Consider the following 23,733-nt stretch of genomic DNA (forward strand, 5'->3'; position numbering starts at 1 on the left):
AAGTAATTCATGGCGTTTTTTCATTACATAGGTATATACATACATAAATGAACGTACATACCATATACATATTATATATGATGGTATATGACAATATAATATGCATGTACATGTCAATAGGAAGTATTTTCATTCACAAATGAAATAATGGTTTAAGATAAAAAAGGCCTTTTTTTATATTGTATTTCAATTTGTAGGTTATTTAACAGCATATTCCATATGTTATTTTTTTTTATGGAGGTGGCCAAAAGCATTGAAAGCAGAAAAGTGTGAGACTTGTCTTTCGACTCACCCATTAGAAACCCACCCCAGCTCCGTTTCCCTTCCGCGGGACGACCGTTAGGTAATACTTCACGGGAGGGGGAGCGTCTTATTGCCTCTTCATGAAAATCTGCGCTGATGCTCAGCACGTCGCAGCTTGGTAATTACTTATCATTAAGTATAAATTCTGGGAGGGAGAGCGGCCTATTGCCTCTACCTGAAAGTCTGCGCTGCTGTTCAGCGTGACGCAGTTTGGTGATTCCTAATACCGTTAAGTATTACTAGGTACTACTTCACGGGTACTACCTCTACGTAAAAATCTGCGCTGTTGTTCAGTGCGACGCAGCTTGGTAATTACTATTATTGCCATGTTACTGACAGCGGACCAATGTTCTTCTGAGTCAAGCATGATATCTACTAGGTTGCTAACCATTATTGGCTTCCCCACCCTATCACTCAAATCTACTCTTTCCAGCCCAAAACGAGGGCAGACAAAGAAAACATGTTCTGCATCTTCAACTAGACTGTCGCAAAAGGTGCAGTATGGGTCATCCTCGTGCTTAAATCTATGCCGATAAGCCTTAAAGCATCTATGCCCACTAAGTACTTGGGTCAGGTAGAAATCTATTTGACCATGCTTTCGACTTATCCATCTTGTGATATTCGGGATCAATCGATATGACCATCGTCCGTTCATGGAGTTCCTGCATTCCTCCTGCCAAGTACGGATGCTTCGCTCCCGTTCAGTCCATCGGTTAGTCAGATGTGCTGGATCCGCTCGATTCTTTTTTATTTCGGCGAATTCGAGTGCAGTCAGCTTAACTGGTAGCATACCCGCGAGGACTAGTACAGCATCCTCCGATACTGTGCGGAATGCACAGCACACCCTGAGGGCACATAACCGGTATACCAATTTAATGCCTTTCATGTATGTTGGGCAGCTTGTTGCTTCGACCCAGGCTGGGCCCGCATATAGCAAGATAGACGATACCACACTGCTACGCAACTTCCTAGAAGCCTGCTTAGGTCCTCTCGTATTCATCATACTACGTGTCAATGCAGTTACAGCCTTCGCTGCTTTATCGCTGGCGTATGTTAGGTGCTGTAGTCAATCATTACCCCAAGATATTTGATGTACTGCTTAGACTGCAGTGCGTGGTCACCTACTCTGAGATTTTCTATTTCAACTTTTTTCCTGCTACTGATGAGAACTGCCTCTATTTTATGGTTTGCAAGGCTTAAACCACTATTGCGCAGCCAATCTTTTGTGATTTCGACCGCTTGGTTGCAAATCGCTTCAGCCTGGTTAAGGAATTTAGCAACGACTACGATTGCAATGTCATCAGCAAACCCTATGATTTGGGATCATGGAGGTAGTTGGAGACGCAAGACTACATCGCACATTACATTCCAGACGAGTGGGCCCAACTCTGATCCCTGTGGTACTCCTCCGGTAACTCTGTACCTTTTCATTCCTTTGTCGGTTTTGTATTGCAGCACTCTGTTAGTGAAGTAGCTTGCAACCATTTTCCGAATGTAAACTGAGACTCGGAAATTCTCCAGCGCATTTAGGATTTTGTCCCAGTTTACTGTATTAAATGCATTTTTTACATCTAACGTTGTGACTAGCCATATTGGTGCGGCGATAACCCTCCGGCACTATCGATGGCAGATTCCAGGCGATTCACAATTAGCCTCTCTTATATTTTCCCTGCCGTGTCCAGTAAGCATAGTGGGCGGTAGCCTGACGGATCTTCCGCCGGCTTTGACCCTTTTGGTATTAGCACTAGCTTTTGCAGTTTCACTCTTTCGGGAATGTGCATTCTTCTAAGCAGGAGTTGTAAACATCCACAAAGATTTCTGGATGCTTTTGGATTGCCAACTTAAGAGCTTCATTCGGGATCGCATCGGGCCCGGGTGCCTTATTGCCTTCAATCTGTTTGCAAATGTGCAAAATTTCGTCAGTGTTGGGCAAGCATCGATTTCCATCCTCTTCCATACAGCTGGCAGCATTAGCTGCGATGCCTTGCTGTTGGGGGAACAATGTTTTGACCACGCAGAATAACCGGGCACGTCGTGGGCAGCGGTTTGAAGGCTTTTGTTTTTTTCATCACATGCTGGTATGCGAATCCCCATGGATTGCTGTCAGCATCCTCGCACCGGAGTTTGCTGCTCTTAATTGCATTTTTTAGTGTTTTCCTTTTTTGTTTGAATAGAAGTCTGTTCCTTTCAAAGCTGGTCGTACCTCTCGGCCGCTGATATGTTCTCCTTGCTCTATTGCATTCTTCTTGTGCTGCAGAGACTTCTTCCGTCCACCAGTAAACAGGCTCTCTGTGGTTTTTATTAGGCCTTGTTTTACTCATAGGTGCACCACATGCTTTAGTGAGTTGCCTCATGACTTGGTTCGTTTTTTCAGCCGCATTTCCAGTGGGTGTAAAATCGTTCCCATTTCCGAATTTATAGGGTTCGCTGAGTATTGCAATATCTATTTTGTGCTCTCGTACAGACTGTTCGAGCAGGCTTTGGGCCTTCTGGCAGTGATTTAAATTCAGTTGGTGAAACTTCAATTATGTCGCATATCTTTGAGTGCTCTTTGATATAAAGGGCACTTGTTGCAAGTCATCGCGTGTGTGGTGTCGCTTATTTTTTTCTTTTTACAAATTAAGCAACTTGCTGTTTGGGTACAACTCTTCGCCTGGTGTTCTTTACTGCCGCATTTAAAGCAGGACTTGGTTAAGTTGTCCGTACTTTTGCATCTCGCTGCGGCATGCCCGTACTCCATGCCCTTAAAGCACCTTTTCGGGTCAAGTTTTTCTCTAATACGGCAGATAACTAGGCCAATTCGTATTTTTCCTGCTGCTGAAAGCTTAGTGGCGATCTCTGGTGTAACTTTTAGGGTCGCCGTTTGCGTCCCACCATAAGCTTTTCGCAAGTTAGCAACTGCAGACAAAGGCACATTTAGTTCCTTGAATTGGCTAGTTATAGCTTCATGAACTTCGTCTTTCGTCGTGATTTCGTCGAGATCCCGAATTTCGATTTGGCGTAGTTCAATTAGTGTCCTTACTTCAACTGCATCTCCTAAGGCAGCTTTAACTGCTTCGTTGATCTTCAGAGTGTTTGGATCAGATGATCGCTCAAGCACCAGTAGCAGGTCACCATTTGCTGTTTTCTTAACACCATATACTTTCGAGTTAAGCTCCTGTGAACATGGCTCTGTTTTCACACGTTTCAGGATGTCAGCGTATGAGACATTGCCAACGCTTTTAACAACGATCGCGTCTTTACGGGGCGGTCTCTGTCGCTTGCGATTTCCCCTCGTGTTTGCTTCGTCTCTTTGTTTCCCGTCTATTTTTGGGGTTTTATTGTTGCTTCCTTTACGGTTTTTCTTGTTTATTGCCGTGTTCCATACTTCGGAGCTGGCTTGCTCTTTTGTTGATACCGGCGTTGCCTTCAGTGTTCCATTGTGGTCACTTTTACTCTTTTTTGCCGGGCTTTTCCGTGCAGCGACTATGTCTATACATCTTTTTGGCGTACCATCCGTGACGCGCTTTATGAGAGGCGATGTTTGCGTGCATTCATTTTTTGCCTCGAGTACCACACTTTTTTTCTCTTTTAACATCCTTATTCTAGAAGTCAGAATCGACCTTTCTAACTTCTTATGGAGCTCAAAAATGCTCGAAACCAGATCACGCATTGACTGACTAATATAACGCTTTGGGAGTTCCATAATCTCCGTTAGCTCTTTAATTTTAGCACTGATGCTGCGGTTGAGCTCTTCTGTTGAGGCCTCCTTTGCGACACTGCTGTACTGCATGCATGGTGACGCAAATCGGGTTCTTTCCTCCTTTGAAAGGGTTTTTTTACCAGCTCCCCGCTGCTGTTACTGCCGTCTGCAGTCTCTTTTGGCAGATCCAATGACGGATTGATTGCTGCTATTTTAGCTTCTTCTAGGATATTTATATTCTGATTGCTTGTATTCATAGTTGTTGGACCCCAATTCGTAAGCCGTTTTCCCTATCCCGGTGCGTAGTCACTCTTGTTCCATAGGTATGTATGAAAATTTGTATATGAAAAATTTAATGCACAAGGGTAACAACATCTTCCTTTCATATGTACATATGCATGTATGCCCAAATAACCTTGACTTATGTATATACACATGTCACAGCACATCACAAGAAATCAAACTCACATACGCACTAGTGAACGAGTCTCTTCCTAAGAAGCGCAAAAACAATTCTGTTCTTGCTCTTGCTTCCCTCTACTATTGTTTTTCAGCAGTCGATATTCCGAATATTGAATTTACAAAAACAAAATAGTTTCTTAGGTGCCACCACGTATTCAAAAATATTCTAGAACGCAACAAAATCACAGCGCAATCACTTCATGCCTCAATATAATATACGTGTTGAGCTTCCAATATTTTTTGGTAGCTATATGTTCACTATTGCGAAAGAAAAACCAGGTTTTTTAAAACTTTATATTTCACAATTTAATTTTAGGCCGTGTTTACAAAAAGTTGAACTACTAATGTCAATTCGCGAATATATGCACATATATATATATATGCGCATATGTAACTGCATTAGACTAGCGAAAAGAGAAGCAATGTTATGTATACATATGTTATGCTAAGCAAATGCCTGCGTATACTTTGTATGTTTGTATGTCGTTAAGCAAAAGAGAATGTAGTAAGGAATGTATAAAAATGATAAATAATATAACATAGCATTTTAAGGTGACCAGCTTATGGCAGAAATTATAAATATTGGCTATAGTTAAGAAATTAGTTTGTAGGTTGTGGAACGGGATTAGCTGCTGCTCCGAACAATGCGTATGTCGTCCAAACCTAAAATCTAAGCCTAGCGACTACAAAAACAAAGTACATTCGTAGACGCAGTCGCAGCGCCCATGATTCTTTTAGTTGCGACGGCGCTGAACCATTTAGAGTATTATATGGTACAAAAACAATGAATCTATGACCGACCATCCGAAAATAGTGAATATTGGAATATTTCGCGTAAAATTTTTTGCCAATATTTGATAAATCTTAAATTTTTGTCATGCCAAATGGCCGCGCTTCCGTATATATGTATGCACCTTTATATGTATGTAAGTATGTTTTCTAACTGTTCGACAGCCGCAAGTTGAATACGAGCTAGACTCCTTGAACAATTCCAGCGAATAACATTTTTCTGTCTGCAAAGCCACATATGTGTGTATATTCACATACATATACGTATACCCTATGATCAGAAAGTACTGGAATTAGTTAAATAAAACAAAACAGAGTTAAATTTCAGGCAAATTTATTTTATCTCCTTCAAAATACATGTGCAACGTTTGACCCAGTCCTCCATGCACCCCTGGTAGGCCGACGAAGGGATGGCCTTTATCTCCTTCATCGCATTATCTTTGATCATCTCTATCGACTGAAATATCTTTCCATATCCGGTGAATACGGTGCTTGCACGATGGTATTTAGTTGGTGTTTGGTCAAATAATCCAGCACAATTTGGGCTCGGTGTGATCTCTCGTTATCATCATACAAAATCCAATAGTTGTTTGCCCCAATTTCTGGCCGTTTGCGACGTACAGCATCTCTCAAACGCTTCAAAATGGATAAATAATATTTTTTATTGACTGTCTGGCCCGATGGAACGTACTCTTGGTGCACTACGCCTTGACAATCGAGGAAAACAGTCCACATCACCTTCTCGGTACTTTTTCATCACAGGATATACATATCCCATCTTTTCACTGACGGACAAGAAGACGGTCGCAGTTATTGTTTTTATATGCATACATTTTGCGTTGGTATACATTTATATATGGTATACAGGGTTCGATTAGAAAGTAATGAGCCTTATTTTTTTAAGCAGTTTTATTAAACCTTTTGGCTTATACAACTAATATTCTTCAAAATAGGACCCTTGAGCGTCAATACACCGCTGGTAGCGGTCTTTCCACTGCAGGAAACATATTTAAACTCATCCACCGGAATCGCGTTCAATTCGGCTGTCACAGTTTCTTAGATCGCCTCGATGGAGTCGAAACGCCTCCCCTTCAGCTTTTTTTTCAGGCGCGGGAACAAGAAGAAGTCCAGAAGGGACAGGTTTGGGCTGTAGGGAGGGTGCAGAGGAAGGTGGTGTGCGCCGGCGCATTGTCGTGATGAAAGGTCCAATTGTTGACGAGGTCGGGCCGAACCCGGGTGACGCGGTTTTTCAGCCGAAGGAGCACTTCTTTGTAAAATGCCGCGTTTACAGTGCTTCCTGGAGGTACATGTTTGCGATAATTTCTAATTGTTAATGGACTTTTCTAAATTGGTAATTTATTCGTTTCACTGTTTCATAGGCATACATTCTGCGTTCGTTGAATGTTTGTATGCATATTTATATACATATATGTATATGTATGTGTGTATGCGCGTTTGGCTTCCTGGACGGATGTTAGAATGATATTTTCTCACCATTATTTTATACCAAAAAGAAATTTCTACTTATCAAAAACAAAAAAAACGTAAAACACTATTGTAAAGCAATTATAATTAAAATAAACTCAAAAATTGTACCAAACTTTCCTGGTTTGAACTGTAAAAAAAAGCATGCAAGGAAAAAAATATGACTTTTCAGTACTTGAATCTTAATTAAATACATGCCATAAAAACCAAACGAATAATTCCGTCGAGCTTCTGCGTCACAAATTAATTGACTGCGCGGCTTCCTTAATCGCAAACTCATTCGCTTCGCTGTGAGCATCCAATACGACGAATCCCTTACTAGTGTGTTGAATTCCCTACTACTGAGGTGAAAAATTATATAAAATCCTCTACTAGTGCGGTAAACACAGAAAAAAAATTTAAATCCTCTACTAGCGTGGTAAATATCTGCAATCCTCTACTAGTGTGGTACAGGGTTTGATTGAAAAGTAATGAGCCTTCCCACGTGGAGCGTCTTCCAAGCGATCAACTGAATCGGCTGGAAGGGGAAAATGAACGTTGGACCTCCCCTTCCACTAGAAACAGGTCCCAGTTCGCTAGCAACAGCGGTGCAGTCAACATGGCTCCGCGCGTGAAAGCTGTTTTATAAGTGTGTTAGGATTTTGCCGTGGCGAAACCATGCTGATCATCTTTTTCGACTCTCGAGCCATCGTCCACAAGTAGTTTGTATCTCCAGGAAGCACTATAAACGCGACATTTTACAAAAAAGTGCTCCTTCGGCTGAAAACCCGCGTCACCCGGGTTCGGCCCAACCTCGTCAACAATTGGACCCTTCATCACGACAATGCGCCGGCGCACACCGCCTTCCCCTGCACCTCTGCATTGGCCAAGATGGGGTTCCGGTGCTTCCCCACCCTCCCTACAGCCCTGACCTTTCCCCTCCGGAATCCTTCTCGTTCCCGCGCCTGAAAAGAAAGCTGAAGGGGAGACGTTTCGACTCCATCGAGGCGATCCAAAAAACTGTGACAACCGAATTGAACGCGATTCCGGTGGATAAGTTTAATAAATGTTTCCTGCAGTGGAAGGACCGCTACCAGCGGTGTATTGACGCTCAAGGGTCCTATTTTGAAGAATATTAGTTGTAAAAGCCAAAAGGTTTAATAAAACTGCTCAAAAAAAATTTGGCTCATTACATTTCAATCAAACCCTGTAAGTTGAATTTGAAAATTCCTTACTATGAATCTACAAATTAGTACTCGAGAAAAGCTCATTCAACATTTGCGCTATCTCATCTCATTAACATTTTCTGTTACCACTTATTGCATTTTTCTTAACCACATTTATTTTTTTTTTTTTATTTATTACGTGTCTAGACGTTTTTTAGTTCACGGAATTTTAAAGGGTTAACATTTTCATTATATTGTATTTCAAAATGTTGTGCCCTAGGTGAAAGTTTTTAACAAAATATTACGCGATTTTATGTATTATAATATCATTTATATTCAAATGTTTAAATATAATATAATATATCAAAATAGTACTTAGGCTCAATTTTTTTAGTACAAACTTTCACTATATATTGAAATAGTATATATATTCAAGTTTTAATTTAGCGAAAATATATAAAGATTTTATATTCTTAGCCTTGCCATAAATTCTGTGAACAATTTTGCAATGCACACGGCAAGAATAATTTCGCAGAAAAAAGTTCCTTTATTTTTGCTTTTGTTCGTATGCATCGTTTACTCATAAATTATTCTCAGTTTTGAGGCAAATTTCACTTGTTAATAATGGAGTGGGGAGCTAAGAAAATCGCATTGCAGTGATTGCATTACATAAGAGTGGTAGAAGTGCAAGTGAGATTTACGAATTGCTGAAAAAACTTAATGTTATCAATAATGTTTGTTTACTTTGAGATCAATCGTTTTTCCCAAACGTCTGAAGTGACAGACAGAAAAAGAAATGGTCGTCCTCGCAGGGTACAAACCAGAGCACCCATAAAAGCCGTTCGAGAAAGAATTCGAAGAAATCCCCTTAAAGCTCATATATGCATTAATCACCAATAGCTCTACAAAATTAATCTAGCCGTTCACATATGGCAGATTACCTGTAAAATTGACAATCAGCTGTCAATACTGCTGTGAAAGGTTTTTCTTCATAGAAATTGCTTTAATGGAATATTTTGGAGTTTTTTGTTTGTGTTATTATTATTAACAATATGAAGAAAAGACATGGAGAAGGAATAGCTAATTTAATTGCGCAATTGGATACTATTAGAAACGTTTCTCTTCTTAATTGGCGCTATAACCGCTTACGCGATTTTGGCCGAATTTAGCAAAGCGCGCCAGTCGTTTCTTTCTCGTGCTAACCGGCGCCAGTTGGACACACCAAGTGAAGCCAAGTCCTTCTCCACCTGATCTTTCCAACGCAGAGGAGGCCGCCCCCTTCCTCTGCTACCACCAGCTGGTACCGCATCGAATACTTTCAAAGCCGAAGCGTTTGTATCCATTCGGACGACATGACCCAGCCAACGTAGCCGCTGGATCTTTATTCGCTGCGCTATGTCTATGTCGTCGTAAAGCTCATACAGCTCATCGTTCCATCGTCTGCGATATTCGCCATTGCCAACGTGCAAAGGTCCAAAAATCTTACGCAGAATCTTTCTCTCGAACACTCCAAGCGTCGCTTCATCGGATGTTGTCATCGTCCAAGCTTCTGCGCCATACGTTAGGACGGGCATGATGAGAGTCTTGTAGAGTGTTAGTTTTGTTCGTCGAGAGAGGACTTTACTGCTCAGTTGCCTACTTAGTCCAAAGTAGCACTTGTTGGCAAGAGAGATTCTACGTTGGATTTCAAGGCTGACATTGTTATTGGTGTTAATGCTGGTTCCTAAATAGACGAAGTCTTTTACAACCTCGAAATTATAACTGTCTACAGTGACGTGGCTGCCGATACGCGAGTGCGCCGACTGTTTGTTTGAAGACAGGAGGTACTTCGTTTTGTCCTCGTTCACCACCAAACCCATTCGCTTTGCCTCTTTGTCCAGTTTGGAGAAGGCAGAACTAACAGCGCGGCTGTTAAGGCCGATGATGTCAATATCATCGGCATACGCCAGCAATTGTACGCTCTTATAAAAAATTGTGCCTGAGCGATTAAGTTCTGCGGCTCGTACGATGCTCTCCAACATCAGCTTAAAGAAGTCACACGACAGCGAGTCACCCTGTCTGAAACCTCGTTTGGTATCAAACGGCTCGGAGAGGTCCTTCCCAATTCTGATGGCGCTGCTGGTGTTGAGCAACGTCATCTTACATAGCCGTATTAGTTTTGCGGGGATACCAAATTCAGACATCGCGGCATACAGGTAACTCCTTTCCGTACTGTCGAATGCAGCTTTGAAGTCGACGAAAAGATGGTGTGTGTCGATTCTCCTTTCATGGGTCTTTTCCAAGATTTGGCGTATTGAGAATATTTGGTCGATGGTAGACCTTCCAGGTCTGAAGCCACACTGATAAGGCCCAATCAGTTGGTTGACGGTGGGCTTCAGCCTTTCACACAATACGCTCGCTAGAACCTTATAGGCGATATTTAGAAGACTAATCCCGCGGTAATTGGCACAAATTGCAGGATCGCCCTTCTTATGGATTGGGCAGAGCACAACTAAATTCCAATCGGCAGGCATGCTTTCTTTCCACCATATTTTGCACAGGAGCTGATGCATGCACCTTACCAGCTTCTCGCCGCCATGTTTGAATAGCTCAGCCGGCAGTCCGTCGGCACCCGCTGCTTTGTTGTTCTTTAGCCGCATTATCGCTATTCTCACCTCATGATCGGGTAGCGGAACGACAATTCCATCGTCAACGATTGGGGTATCGGGATCTTCACATTCCCGGTGACATGCGCAGCTGTCACTGTTTAATAAGTTCGAGAAGTGTTCCCTCCATAATTTAAGATTGCTCTGTACGTCAGTCACTAGTTCGCCGTCTTTGTTCTTACAGGAAAACGCCCCGGTCTTAAAACCTTCTGTAAGCCGCCGAACTTTCTGGTAGAATTTTCGGGCGTTGTTCCTATTGGCCAGCATCTCAAGCTCTTCGCACTCACGTATTTCGGCCTCTCGTTTCTTCTTTCGGATAATACGTCTCTCTTCCTTTTTCAGCTCTCTGTAGCGATCCCACATGGCTCGCGTTGCGCCCGATCGCAGCGTGGCTCTATAGGCGGCATCCTTTCTTTCTGCGGCAGCATGACATTCCTCGTCGCACCAATTGTTTTTTCGGGCTCGCCGGAATCCGATTTCTTCTTCGGCGGCGGTACGTAGAGAACGAGAAATGTTGCTCCATTGCTCGCGCATGCCGGTGTGTTGGGCAGTGCTCTCCGAGAGCAGGAGTAAGAGTCGAGTGGCGAATCTTCTGGCTGTCTGTTGTGATTGCAGCTTTTCGATGTCGAACATTCTTTGCGTAGGTAGATGCACGTTTTTTGCTGCACAGAGGCGTGTGCGCAGTTTGGCTGCAACAAGGTAGTGATCCGAGTCGATGTTGGGTCCTCGGATCGTACGTACATCTAATACACTAGAAGCGTGTCTTCCATCTATCACAACATGATCGATCTGGTTTCGTGTTTTTCGATCAGGAGATAGCCAGGTGGCTTGGTGAATCTTCTTATGCTGGAATCTGGTGCTGCAGACTACCATGTTTCGGGCCCCGTCGAAGTCGATCAGCCTCTGTCCGTTACCGGATGTTTCGTTGTGCAGGCTGAATTTTCTGACTGTGGGACCAAAAATTCCCTCCTTGCCCACCCTGGCGTTGAAGTCGCTAAGCACGATTTTTATGTCGTGGCGGGGGCAGCGCTCATAGGAGCGTTCCAAGCGCTCATAGAAAGAATCTTTGGTAGCATCGTCCTTCTCTTCCGTCGGGGCGTGGGCGCAAATTAGCGATATGTTAAAAAAACGGGCTTTGATGCGGATTGTTGCGAGACGCTCGTCCACCGGAGTGAACGACAGTACTTGGCGACGAAGTCTCTCTCCCACAACAAATCCGACACCGAATTTGCGCTCCTTTACATGGCAGCTGTAGTAGACGTCGCAAGGTCCTATGGTTTTCTTACCTTGCCCCGTCCATCGCATCTCTTGGATGGCAGTGATGTCAGCCTTTACTTTCACGAGGACATCAACCAGCCGGGCAGAGGCACCTTCCCCATTAAGGGACCGGACATTCCAGGTGCATGCCCTCAAATCATATTCCTTATTTCGTTTGCAGGGGTCGTCATCAGTATAGGGAGGTCTCATCCGAGGCTTTTTCAAACTTTTCATTGGGGGGGGGATTTTTAAGTGGTGGGTCCCAAACCCAACGCACAACCAGCTATCCTGGAATGTTTCGCCTTCTCACGTTAGCTCACTCCCGAACGGGTGTTCGGAAGCTACCCAGAGGATACGTGGGCTAATCCCGGCCGTTGTGAGCTGCTTGAACCATATGCAGAAGAATCGTCCTGGCCATTCCCAAGTGAATGGCGACCAGTAACTTTCCCCACTTGCGTGGACTTCTACACATGGAACCATCCTCCACATGGAACCATCCAACCATTAGAAACGTTTACTGAGGTTTCAAAAAATTACGGCAGCAATACGCATATAAAATTCGATATTATATTTTACAATAAGTAATAAGAGGACAAAGCGTTTACTGTTATACTAATGCATAATTAATAATACCTAACAAAAATTTTATTAGAATTATGCCTAAAAACCTGTTTTCTTTGCGGTCATCCATTTTGTTTAGTTTTTACTTTGAAGTTTCTGTTTACATTCGTAAAAAGAATTATCTATAACACAGGGCGGTATGTAAAAAAGTATGGTAATAATCTAGTATTATTTTATAATCTCAGATTTCGGGAGAGAAATATTGTATGGGTAATCTTGCTTTTTAAATTAGGGAATTAAGCACGAAAAAGTAGATAATCTACTTATATGTGAACGTATTATTAGAAAGCAGAAAATCGTTCCCAGGGAAATGACTGTATTGGCCGGATCCATGCTAAAACTAATTAGATAATCTCCACATAAAAACCCACCGTCGCTCAACTGGCCGTCTTTTAATAATGCGCTTGAAGAATTTTACTCAACAGATGCAAGCAGCCTCTTCGGTGACACGTGAGTTAGTGCAACAGAAAATACAGTACTGTACTTTCTGTATCCAATGTATGATACAGTATACAGAATCAGTAGTATACATAAAAATTATGGTCCTATTGAACATTATCAGCAACCAAAACATTCCTATTGAACATTATCAGCAAGCAATAAACAAAAGAAACCAGAGCCTATAAATAGAGGATTAAACATAGAAATAAGCCAGTCTTCTATTATACTGTTATACTGAAGCATATTAACTTCAGCATAGAATTGATTTAAGTACATCTTGGTACCAATAAAATTATATTATATATTTTTTATGTACGTGCATCCATTTAATTGGCGGCTCAACCAGGATCGCCAATATCCTGTGTATCCTCATAAAAGGATAAAATAAAATAAAAAAACACTAATATAGTGAATAATTAAAGGAACTCCTAAAAAATCAGATCCCACACGTCCTGAAAAAGAGGACAAGGACACCTAATAATAAAACTGGACCCCTTCTGAAAAAAGCGATGACAAGTGTTTGATCAAGGCAGAGGAATCATTATGGAAGCAAGATTAGCAACCGTGGAGCAAGCTTATGCCGCTGTAGAAGCACAATTAGCCCAGCTGCAGCAAGCGCAAGGATTCCAACCAATAAGTCCCAGGCAGACGCTCCAAGACAGACGCTATCCGAATTCCACAGCAAGATCTGTCAAATCTTCAATTTAGCAATGACTAAATGTGAAATTGAATAACCAGGGAATACTCACTCTCAACAACAAGTCACAAAAGAAATGGCCATAGATTGCTTCCGCAATGGCTTAAATGATAAATTTACTCAACACACATTATATGCAGCAAAACCAAAAGATTTAGAAAGTGCATACGCAATTGCCACGGAGATCCTATATAAAAATCAGAACAATCCGATACGACGAGAAGGAAGTTTGCAGGTTCAGAATCGCAGCACTCTCAATTCAGCTCATCCACTGAAACCATAAGAAGGGTAGGCACTAGCTTAAACCATTTCAATAATCAAATTATTATCCAAACTAGCAAGAAAAGTAAGAATAGACATACCATATACTTCACCACTATAGAACAATTGATAAGTGATATTAAAGGCGTATTCACCCAAACAATATTAACGCCATAATCACTACAGAAGAAATTCTATATCAAATAAAAACAACACTGGTGCAAACTTTTCCAACAACTAATTTTGTAATAGCAAATGCATTAGTGAGAGACATTGTGGGGACATGTACATATGTGCCACACATATATATATATATATTACTATTAACTTCTTTATTCAAATAAAAGATACAAACTTTATAAACTATAAATTTAGTAATAAAAATTGCTTTGCATGTTAATCGATTCAAGAAAAATGATCATTCAAAAAGTTCTTGCGACATAACTGCGAAGAAGAAAACAAAAAGGAATTCGTGAGAACTTCCTTACGAATACTGGTGTTGCCACATTGGATTGTTCAGTGTGTTCCCACAACATCACTGACGAAAATGAACAGAATGAGATATGCTGAAAACAGTGATCGACGTAAACGCAGTCCCCTGTCAGCTGTTACGATCAAACTTATGAGATGTTTAGGCCACACCCTATTATTAAATATACATTTTTAGCCACCCTAATGGTAACTGCGCCTACCGTTCCGACTGTTGCTAACCACCGTTTCCAGTCGCTGCAACGTGAAGGCCGTTAACCCTGGCATTTCCCCGCCGAACAGTTAAAACGTTTACCGTGTTAAACGTTGTTCGGCGAGGTTACTTTCACTTTAATTCTATTGTAATTATAACTTTCACTGCCATTTTCCAATCAGAAGCATCAGGACGTGTCAGCCAGCTAAAGGTAATGTGTTATAAATTATACTTATACTACGTATGTCTATTGCCTATACTTCTATGTACATGTATATCTTTCTATGCATATATCTATGTATATACTGCAATAAAATATTAATGAATATATACTGACACGCCTTTGTGCTTTCTATTTTTTATAAAATATATCATCGGAGCGACCGTGGAGGCCCCACATTTTAAACCGCCCATTGCGTCGCACTCCGATGAGAACATGGTCCTTCGAGCCGGATATAATAAAAGATCCATTTAAACAGAGCACCAGCAAGCTAAAGAGCACCAGCAAGCACCAAAGAGCACCAGCAAGCATCAAAAGCACCAAGCAAAGCTGAGATTAACAAAGCACCAAGCCAGCAAGCACCAAAAAAGCACTAAAAACCAGCAAACAATCCGTTCCAGCAAAACCAGGTACGTGGATTTATTGCACACTTTTTTTTTTTGGTGGAAATAAGCTAATTAAAAAAAAAACAAAAAAATCAAAAAAGGGTCAACGACTCCGTCTGTCCGCAAACAGACAATACAAGTGCGCGCGGTATTTTCAAGCTAATCAACCATCTAACAACGCGTTGTTGGGAATTTTTCAATTTCTTTTCTTATTCCGTTCCTTTTACTTGTACATTCCCGCTGTGAAGTTGAGTACACAACTACACAAACAACGCCGCAGTAAATTAAAATCGATCCCAGCGCACTTTTTGCTACGGTATATACATACCGCTGATTATTGTGTGGGGGGCGAAATTCTCGTACATAAATATAAATATATTAACTTTTTGGTCAATAAATATATATAGATACATAATATATATTGTTATTTTAATCTCGGTGGTGCATTTTGGGCTTGGGTCTCGCTGTGAATTCGTATCCATTTCGCGAAGGAGCATTTTTTTTTAATACCGCGTAAGTTTTTGTATCCCATACTTACAACATAGATACCTATATTCGTTTAGTCGACGCCGTGACGGAATTCGAAGCCGACTTTAATGGCACTCCGTCAAGTGACCATTCGAAATTTTCACTCCGGATCCAACAGGAGGAGTTGAAAGCAATGTGGGAAAAGGCCAAAGCAGCGTACGACCACTTGCTTTCAACAGAAACTCCTTCTCCTAAGGATCTTGCCGCGATCAAGAAAAGGAATAAAATATGTTACCACACATATTTGCGCGGCATGTCGGCGATGGCTGACCTCTCTGCGAGGCTGGAAAAGGCAGACCGGGAAGGCGAAGAACTTGCAGTACGCGAACTTAATATTCACCTTCCACCGTGCGATACGGACGTTTTCAAAGGCGACTACGTATCTTGGCCAACATTCCGCGATATGTTCACGGCCATTTACATATTAAATAAACGCCTCACCCCGGTCGAAAAGCTGTTCCACCTCAACCAAAAAACGCAGGGTGAAGCCAGAGACATAGTGAGGAAGTGCCCGCTCACTAATGACGGGTTTGCTACGGCGTGGAAAAATCTCTGCGAAAGGTACGAAAACAAACGGATTCTGGTGAGAAGGAAAAAATTGTTGGATGTCAACAACACGCGGTGTTCCCAAGCGGTCCCCCATCCAAGTACTAACCGCGCCCGACGCTGCTTAATTTCGGTGATCGGACGAGAACCGATGTTTTCAGCGTGGTATGGTCGTTGACAATTTAAATCCCCACCAGTACACTCACTTCAAACAAACCAAATATGAATACCAACTATTTTAATGATACCTGGGCACATAACGAGACCCTAAAACAATCAGATACATATATACATATAAGAATTATTTCAATGAGTGTATAACGATTTAATACATATCCCTACCATTTTCCAATTGTTAATTTATGCTTAAATATTGGGTTGGCATCTTTTCGCTATCTACATGCATAAATGGTACTATATACTATTTCTAAATTTGGTAGCAATGCTTAAATGGGATAGTGGTAGTTATTTTCGCTCTGCAACTACTGTCCTTCTAGTGAAATAGTCTGTTCTCATATATGTTTTCTTCTTTAAGAAACAATACAATACTGTTTAACCTACAGACAATCGAAACTGAATGTGGCAGTTCGATAAAAAACTCCAACGAGACATTAATAATTGCATTTCCTCCTTACAGAACCACCAAATAGATATTTCAAACTGGGATGCAATTATCACATATTTATGCTCCACGAAATTGCCAGAGAGTACTCTATCGCTTTGGGAACAAACGATAGAGAATAAATCTGAAATTTCAAAGTGGACAGACATGGACAAATTCCTTTCCAACAGGTTTCAGATACTTGAAACAGTGTCAGGCTTAAAAGAAATTAAAGCCTACAAAGCGCCCAAGCCGCAAAGCTTACAACATTTCACGGAAACTACACCAAAAAGGATGGGTAACTTTCAGGTAAGTGTCGCCAAACATATGTGCAAATTATGTGTCACTGACGACCACAAATTGCAAAGTTGCCCAAAGTTCCGGAAGTTAAAGGTCACCGATCGAATCGCGAGCGTCAAGAGCAACAACTGTTGCTTGAACTGCCTGTCGTCAGGACATACGGTGTCAAGATGTACGAGCTCGTATAACTGCAGCACATGTCACTCAAGACACAACACGCTCCTGCACATTACAGCAGTTCAACCAAAAGCAGCAGCTCTTAAGGAAAGCAGAGATCCCGCTGATGACCTGCCCTCAACATCCAAGGAGGCCCTAAAACGACTCGATTCCAATAGGCCAAAGGATAGCAGAACACATAATTTTAAATCGTGTTATTCCAATACGGACAAAGGGGTTTTACTAGGAACAGCCATGGTAAATATATTCCACAATAATGCAATTTGCAGCACGAGCTCTGATCGATTCTGGTTCTGAGTGTTCGTTCATCACTGAACGCCTCAAACGTAGAATCAACCTGCCATCTAAACGCTTGCATGCCCAAGTCTCGGGCATCAACAATTCAATATCTGCGCAGGTAAGACAAGCGTGCTCATTACAACTGCGGTCGCCTATCGACCCTTTTGTAAAAATAAACACAATTGCGCTAGTTTTGCCGCAATTAACTGGAAATCTGCCAACTTGCCTAGTAAGCGCAATGACAAGGCAAGCATTTCCAGATCTCACTTTGGCGGATAAGAGGTTCTTCGTCAATGAACCAGTGGACCTTGTCCTTGGCGGAGACATTTATTATTTTAAGCGGCTTGAAGGAAAATGTACTAAGTACACTTCTTGCCCAAGAGACTGTATTCGGGTGGATACTAACTGGTCGAGCCGAAACAGTCAGTTCACCAAACAAGATAGTTTCTCTTTTCAGCGAAGTCACACTGGACAAGCAACTAGCTGCCTTTTGGGAATTGGAAGACATCCCAAGAAAGGCAGACTGAAGATGACGTGTATTGCGAGGAGTTATATCGGACCACTACGAAGCGCAACCAAGATGGAAAGTATGTCGTTACCTTACCCTTCAAACGGGATTTTCCATCAAACATCAAGCTGGGACCATCACTCAAGAGCGCCTGCTCTCAATTCTTCCGGAATGAGACGCGTCTCGCGAAAAATCCGTCCCTGCAAGAGGAATATACTAGAGTGGTGGCAGAATATGAAACGCTAGGTCATATGGACAAAATTACAACAAACATACCTGCAGATGCAACTGACCATTATTTTTTACCTCATCATGCCGTCATGAAGGATGAGAGCACCTCCACCAAAGTGCGCGTGGTATTTAACGCCTCATGCCCGACTGCCAATGGAATGAGCCTCAACGACGTCCTTCATCCAGGTCCGGTATTGCAAGCAGATATGACTGTCCTGATCCTCCGCTGGCTCTATACGAATTAAAGACTGTTACTTTCGGCATAAATTGTGCTCCTTATCTTGCGATAAGGACATTACTTCAATTAGCTGATGATGTTGAAAACTTCTTTCCAAAAGCATCAAACATACTTCGGAAATGCATGTATGTTGACGACGTTCTTGCCGGGGGTCATAGCATCGACTCTGCAATAACAGCCAGAGACGAAATTATGCAAGTTTTGCAGTCCGCTGGATTTCCATTGCGAAAATGGACTTCTAACTGCAACAAAATTCTAAAGGGCATCCCAAAAGCCCATTTGCTCAATGAAGATTTTTTAGATTTCGAAGATACTAGTTCAGTAAAGGACTTGGCATAAGATGGAATGCTCATTGCGACCATTTTTATTTTATGAAAAAGCCAATAAAAAACCACGATGTTCTTACGAAAAGAGAAATCCTCTCGGCAATCGCCAAACTTTTTGATCCACTAGGGTGGCTCGCCCCAATAATAATTACCGCCAAGATTATTATGCAAAACATTTGGTTAGAAGGCACTGATTGGGACGACACCGTATCTGCGGTCACATTAGACCGCTGGCAGACATTTATGCAGAATTATGGGAAAATTGATAATATCCGCATGCCTCGTTGGGTGCACTATTCACCAGCAGACAATGCCGAAATCCATGGGTTCTGCGACGCTTCGGAAAAGGCATACGCGGCTGCTGTCTACTTGCGTGTGAAGGAACAGGATCAAGTATACCTCAACCTACTCCTCGCGAATACCAGAGTGGCACCTGTTAAGACGATATCCCTTCCACGTTTGGAATTATGAGGTGCCGTCCTATTAGCGGATATTATAGAAACTGTCACGGAAAATCTCAGCCTAGCACACTTGGATGTTCATCTGTGGACAGATTCGACAATCGTCCTCGCATGGATTCGCAAACCGCCCTGCTCGTGGTCAACCTTTGTGGCACATCGAGTAACCAAAATAGTGGAAAAGGTAGGAAACAATAACTGGCGTCATGTGGACTCGGCATCAAATCCAGCAGACTTAGCAAGCAGAGGACTTCCGGCCAAGGAACTGGTTCACAATTCTTTGTGGTGGCAGGGTCCTTCTTACCTACAAGAAGACAAATCACGATGGCCGACATCAGAATGTAACTATGAAACAACGATGGAAGAGAAAAAGGTAAAGGTATATTCAACAACAACAATCAATTTCAGCGATATTCTTGACCGTTTTTCCAATTTACCAAGGGCTTTGAGAGTTTTATCATATATTATGAGATTTTCTCAAAGAACCCATCCTAATACGAAGACTGCATTTCAAGCAAAGTCTTGCGTAATTTCACCTGATGAAATTAAAGCAACGACACAACGCTTAATCATAAACAGTCAAAAGCAATATTACGGTGGAGAATACGCGAAATTGAAACAAAAGAAAACAGTTGACACAAAAAGTGAGATATTGGCTCTCAACCCATTCCTCGATAAAGATGACATCATGAGGGCAGGCGGTCGTCTGGCCGCTTCCCTCAACTTATCATATAACGAACGTTATCCTATTATCCTTCCATACAATAGCAGGTTATCTCGCCTTATAACAAAGTTCATTCACGAAATATCACTGCATGGCGAAAATCAGCTGATGTTGCGTTTAATTCGAACGCAGTACTGGATTCCCCGAGTTAAAAATATGATCCGATCCATCATTCATAATTGTAAGATCTGCACGATCTATAAAAAGCGATCGCAAGCCCAACTCATGGGAATCCTTCCTCAGGTACGCACCACCTTTTCGCGTGCTTTCACTAATACAGGCATAGACTTCGCAGGTCCATTTGACATCAAAAGCTTTCGCGGCAGAGGCATTTCCAAAGGCTACGTCTGTCTATTTATTTGTTTCGCCACCAAAGCTATCCATTTAGAGGCCACCAATGACCTAAGTACCCCATCCTTTCTAGCAGCCTTCTCGAGATTCGTTGCTAGACGAGGATGTCCAAAAAATGTTTACTTCGACAATGGTACCAACTTTGTAGGAGCTTCACGATCTTTACGATCAGAATTTAAAGCGTTTATTGCGGATGCACGCAATAACACGCTTTCAAAATATGCCCACCAGGCATTAACCTGGCACTTCATACCTGCAGCAGCCCCTCATATGGGCGGACTGTGGGAAGCAGGTGTGAAAAGCTTCAAAGCCCACTTCAAAAAGACAGCCTCTGGTCTGAAATACACTTTCGAGGAGTTTCATACCCTCTTATGCCGAATTGAGTTCTGTCTCAATTCGCGACCCTTAAGTACCTCTTCAAATGAGCCATCCGATCTAGAGCCTCTCACACCTGGTCACTTTCTGGTTGGCGGACATCTCTTAGCTCCGCCAGAAATAGAAACCAACGAGAATCCTGCCTCAATTGTGAATCGGTGGCAGAAATTGAAAGCCCTCCATCAAACCTTTTGCAAACGATGGAAAAGGGAATTCCTCATCGAATTGCAAAAACGCACGAAGTGGAAACATCAAAAACCTATCAACCTTGTCGTCATTAAAGAGGACAACCTACCACCAAACGAATGGAGAATGGGACGAGTAGTAAAACTACATCCTGGACCCGACAATCAAGTCCGCGTCGTGGACATCACGACACAAAGGGGACAGGTGACTAGACCATTAGTCAAATTGGTCCTACTTCCACCTTACCCAGAAGAAACGGAAAAATCCACACCTACAACCTCAACGTAATATCTTAATTCTTCCAATACCTCTCTAGTAGAAACAAATTTCACTTCGCGATTCACCCTTTATTAGAAGGTGATTGATATCACCACACTGTTATACCCTAGCAAACCTAAGAAGCTACGACAACCATTGCAATTGTAATTCCCTACCTGAAGTTTGTTGTAGAAAATTAAAGTTGCTATGAAATGGACAAAAAATAGGTATTCTTAGTTTCATTTACAGTTCTTTTATTTTCAAATAATATGTTTATTTATAAAATTTACATTTTCACTACGCATCCACGCCGATATACATGACATAACTTATAATAACAAATCTTCAACCTAAGTGTTGCAGTTTTAGGAGCAAAAAAAAAAAACAGAAAAACATAAAGCAATTTCATCTTATGTATACAGAACTTTCTTCCCCTTGCTTACCTTGTAAGCAAAAACTAACATGGAATAATTTCTATAATTCTTTAATAAAGCGCGTAAGTTAGCTCTAATTACTACGTACAATACAAATTCGTTTAAAGTAATTTTATTCTAATAATAGTTGTACGAAGAATGCATGAATCGTGTGCATTACATATCTCAAAGTAAGCAAGAACCAACATGGATTAATTTTTTATAATATTTCTTCAATAGTAACTGAATGTTCAAATTTCGCATCTTTTCGTTGATTATCACAAACGCAGAATGTGTTGTAGTTAAATTATTTATTTAAAAATATCTGAAAAAGTTCAATATCATGAGATTGAAAGCGTATTCTCGGCGTAGATTTTATAGACCGAGTATACTTACCACTCATCAGCTTTGCTTTGCCCAACATTCGTCCCACAAATTCGAACAGGCTTCTCTAGGTCAATTAAAGCTTGGATGACACAAACGTCTAAAAAGGCACATTTTTACTTTTACAGTCACATTCACGTATTAACATATTTACCTCTTAGCAGCAGCAACGAGGTGATTAAAGATATCCTTCCAGCTGGCGGCATCCCAGATAGCTTCAACATGGGATGGTCGTAGACACATCAGCTTTTCTGTGCTTCAGCAAACTGCGCCTTGGCAGCATTCAAGTTGTGCACATATGTTGATGAGGCTTCTGATGGTGCAATTCCATGATTTTACGGCAGATGATTGGTTCCAAATTGATATTGATAATTTTTGCTAAACTGAACATATACGTATATATATATTTTTTAAAGATTTAATTCTTTTAGACTTTTCAATCACAAATGTTCAATATTCATATCTACACTACTAGTACAAAATTAAAATTTCCACTTTATAATAAACTCACCTTTAATATAAATAAAAATTTAATTAAAATATAATATGTCGTCCCATGATGATCCAAATGCGAGAACCATACGCAAATTCTGATGGCGCTCTTTCTTTGCCGTGGTCCAAGGCTTACTTGTGGGTGGCCCATCCACTAAATTGCCGTCACTGGTAACGCGTACATGTGGACTTCTTTTTTTACACGCAACACCGAAATGCCAACAAATTAGCACTTAACACTTTTGTAATTAATATAAAGCCCGATCTGAAATTTTTTTAGCGCGACGATTTCTCACTGGGCAGAAGAACGTCAAGTTCTAACACTACTCACTCACACATTTGTCACTTTTTTTTTCACATATATTGTATAATATTAATTTTTATTTTTTCTTTTCACGACTTTTCAGAACATTTACTTATAACTATGCATTTTGATCAATATTTATTTAATTTTATTATATTAAATTAAATGCAAAGTTTATATTTCGTTACTTTCACTACCACTAAATACTTTTCATACGATAAATGCATGTGCAAACGATCGAAAATGACGCATATTATTTTTGTTTTACCTTTGATGTGAGTGACTTGAAACTTTGTGCAAACGTGTTTTCAATCCAGCTGATTATATGAATATAAATTCGGCAGCTGCCTCCATTGGCCTCAAATTATCTCACCGCTTCATCATAATCTTCCTTGGCTTTAGCTGCCTTTGCTTCCCATTCCGCTTTGGTTTGTCAGACATTTCAATTTTTTTTTCTTGAAATTGCTAAATTTCGTCTTAAAATTTGCACAATGTTAAGCACTTTTAATTATTTAAAGTCACAATTTGCCTAATTTCGTTAAAATTGTAAAACGACCACAAAACAAACACATTGTCGATTCACTTCAAAATTTTCACTCACGTTTGTCACACGCCGTCGACACATGTGAAAGGGAAATGGGTCGAAGTCAGCCATTAAGGAAATTAGGGATTAAGAAACAAAAACAAAAATACCCTACAGGAATGATATAAATGGGTTTCACATTCCAGGGATAGTTTGCGTAAAGTAACGCAAACTATTAGTTTTTTCTAACATCATGCACTTATGTATTCAAATGCTACGAAAAATTATATCTATACATATATATAATTTTTATTTTTTTTTCTTCTTTTGCTTATCATTTTGTTCTTATTATAGCCAAAATATAATAAGAACAAAAGGAAAAAAAATATATCACGCATAAATGAAAAATTCCTTTCTTCCCTATCGTAGTATCGTAGATTTTATTTCACGATTTT

General features: G+C 41.0%; 1 protein-coding gene, 2 long non-coding RNA genes and 1 other non-coding gene across 4 annotated transcripts; all 4 read right to left on the reverse strand.

Moving 5' to 3' along the window:
• Positions 1–2,824: 2,824 nt before the first annotated feature.
• LOC128870081 (uncharacterized) lies at positions 2,825–4,242 on the reverse strand. Its single transcript, XM_054112679.1, has 2 exons — positions 4,126–4,242; positions 2,825–4,069 (listed from the first exon to the last, which is right to left on the reverse strand). Exons 1-2 carry the CDS (start codon positions 4,240–4,242, stop codon positions 2,825–2,827), a joined length of 1,362 nt encoding a protein of 453 aa, XP_053968654.1.
• Positions 4,243–16,210: 11,968 nt separating this feature from the next.
• LOC128870506 (5S ribosomal RNA) lies at positions 16,211–16,329 on the reverse strand. The gene has a single exon (XR_008455390.1). It is a non-coding gene; the product is annotated as a 5S ribosomal RNA (ribosomal RNA).
• Positions 16,330–21,439: 5,110 nt separating this feature from the next.
• Positions 21,440–22,314, reverse strand: LOC128869598 (uncharacterized). Its single transcript, XR_008455342.1, has 3 exons — positions 22,114–22,314; positions 21,972–22,059; positions 21,440–21,900 (listed from the first exon to the last, which is right to left on the reverse strand). It is a non-coding gene; the product is annotated as an uncharacterized LOC128869598 (long non-coding RNA).
• A 466-nt stretch (positions 22,315–22,780) lies between these two features.
• On the reverse strand, positions 22,781–23,400 carry LOC128869491 (uncharacterized). The gene is made up of 2 exons (XR_008455315.1): positions 23,024–23,400; positions 22,781–22,873 (listed from the first exon to the last, which is right to left on the reverse strand). It is a non-coding gene; the product is annotated as an uncharacterized LOC128869491 (long non-coding RNA).
• Between the last annotated feature and the right edge of the window lie 333 nt (positions 23,401–23,733).

The sequence above is a fragment of the Anastrepha ludens genome, chromosome X (genome assembly GCF_028408465.1).
Source record: "Anastrepha ludens isolate Willacy chromosome X, idAnaLude1.1, whole genome shotgun sequence".
Classification (NCBI taxonomy): domain Eukaryota; kingdom Metazoa; phylum Arthropoda; class Insecta; order Diptera; family Tephritidae; genus Anastrepha; species Anastrepha ludens.

Bases quoted from the DNA above. Each gene is read 5' to 3' on its own strand.
- LOC128870081 (XM_054112679.1), bottom strand. From the start codon at position 4,242: ATGAATACAAGCAATCAGAATATAAATATCCTAGAAGAAGCTAAAATA. The intron at 4,070-4,125 runs GTAAAAAAACCC...CCATGCATGCAG, and splicing joins GTAACAGCAGCGGGGAGCTG to TACAGCAGTGTCGCAAAGGA.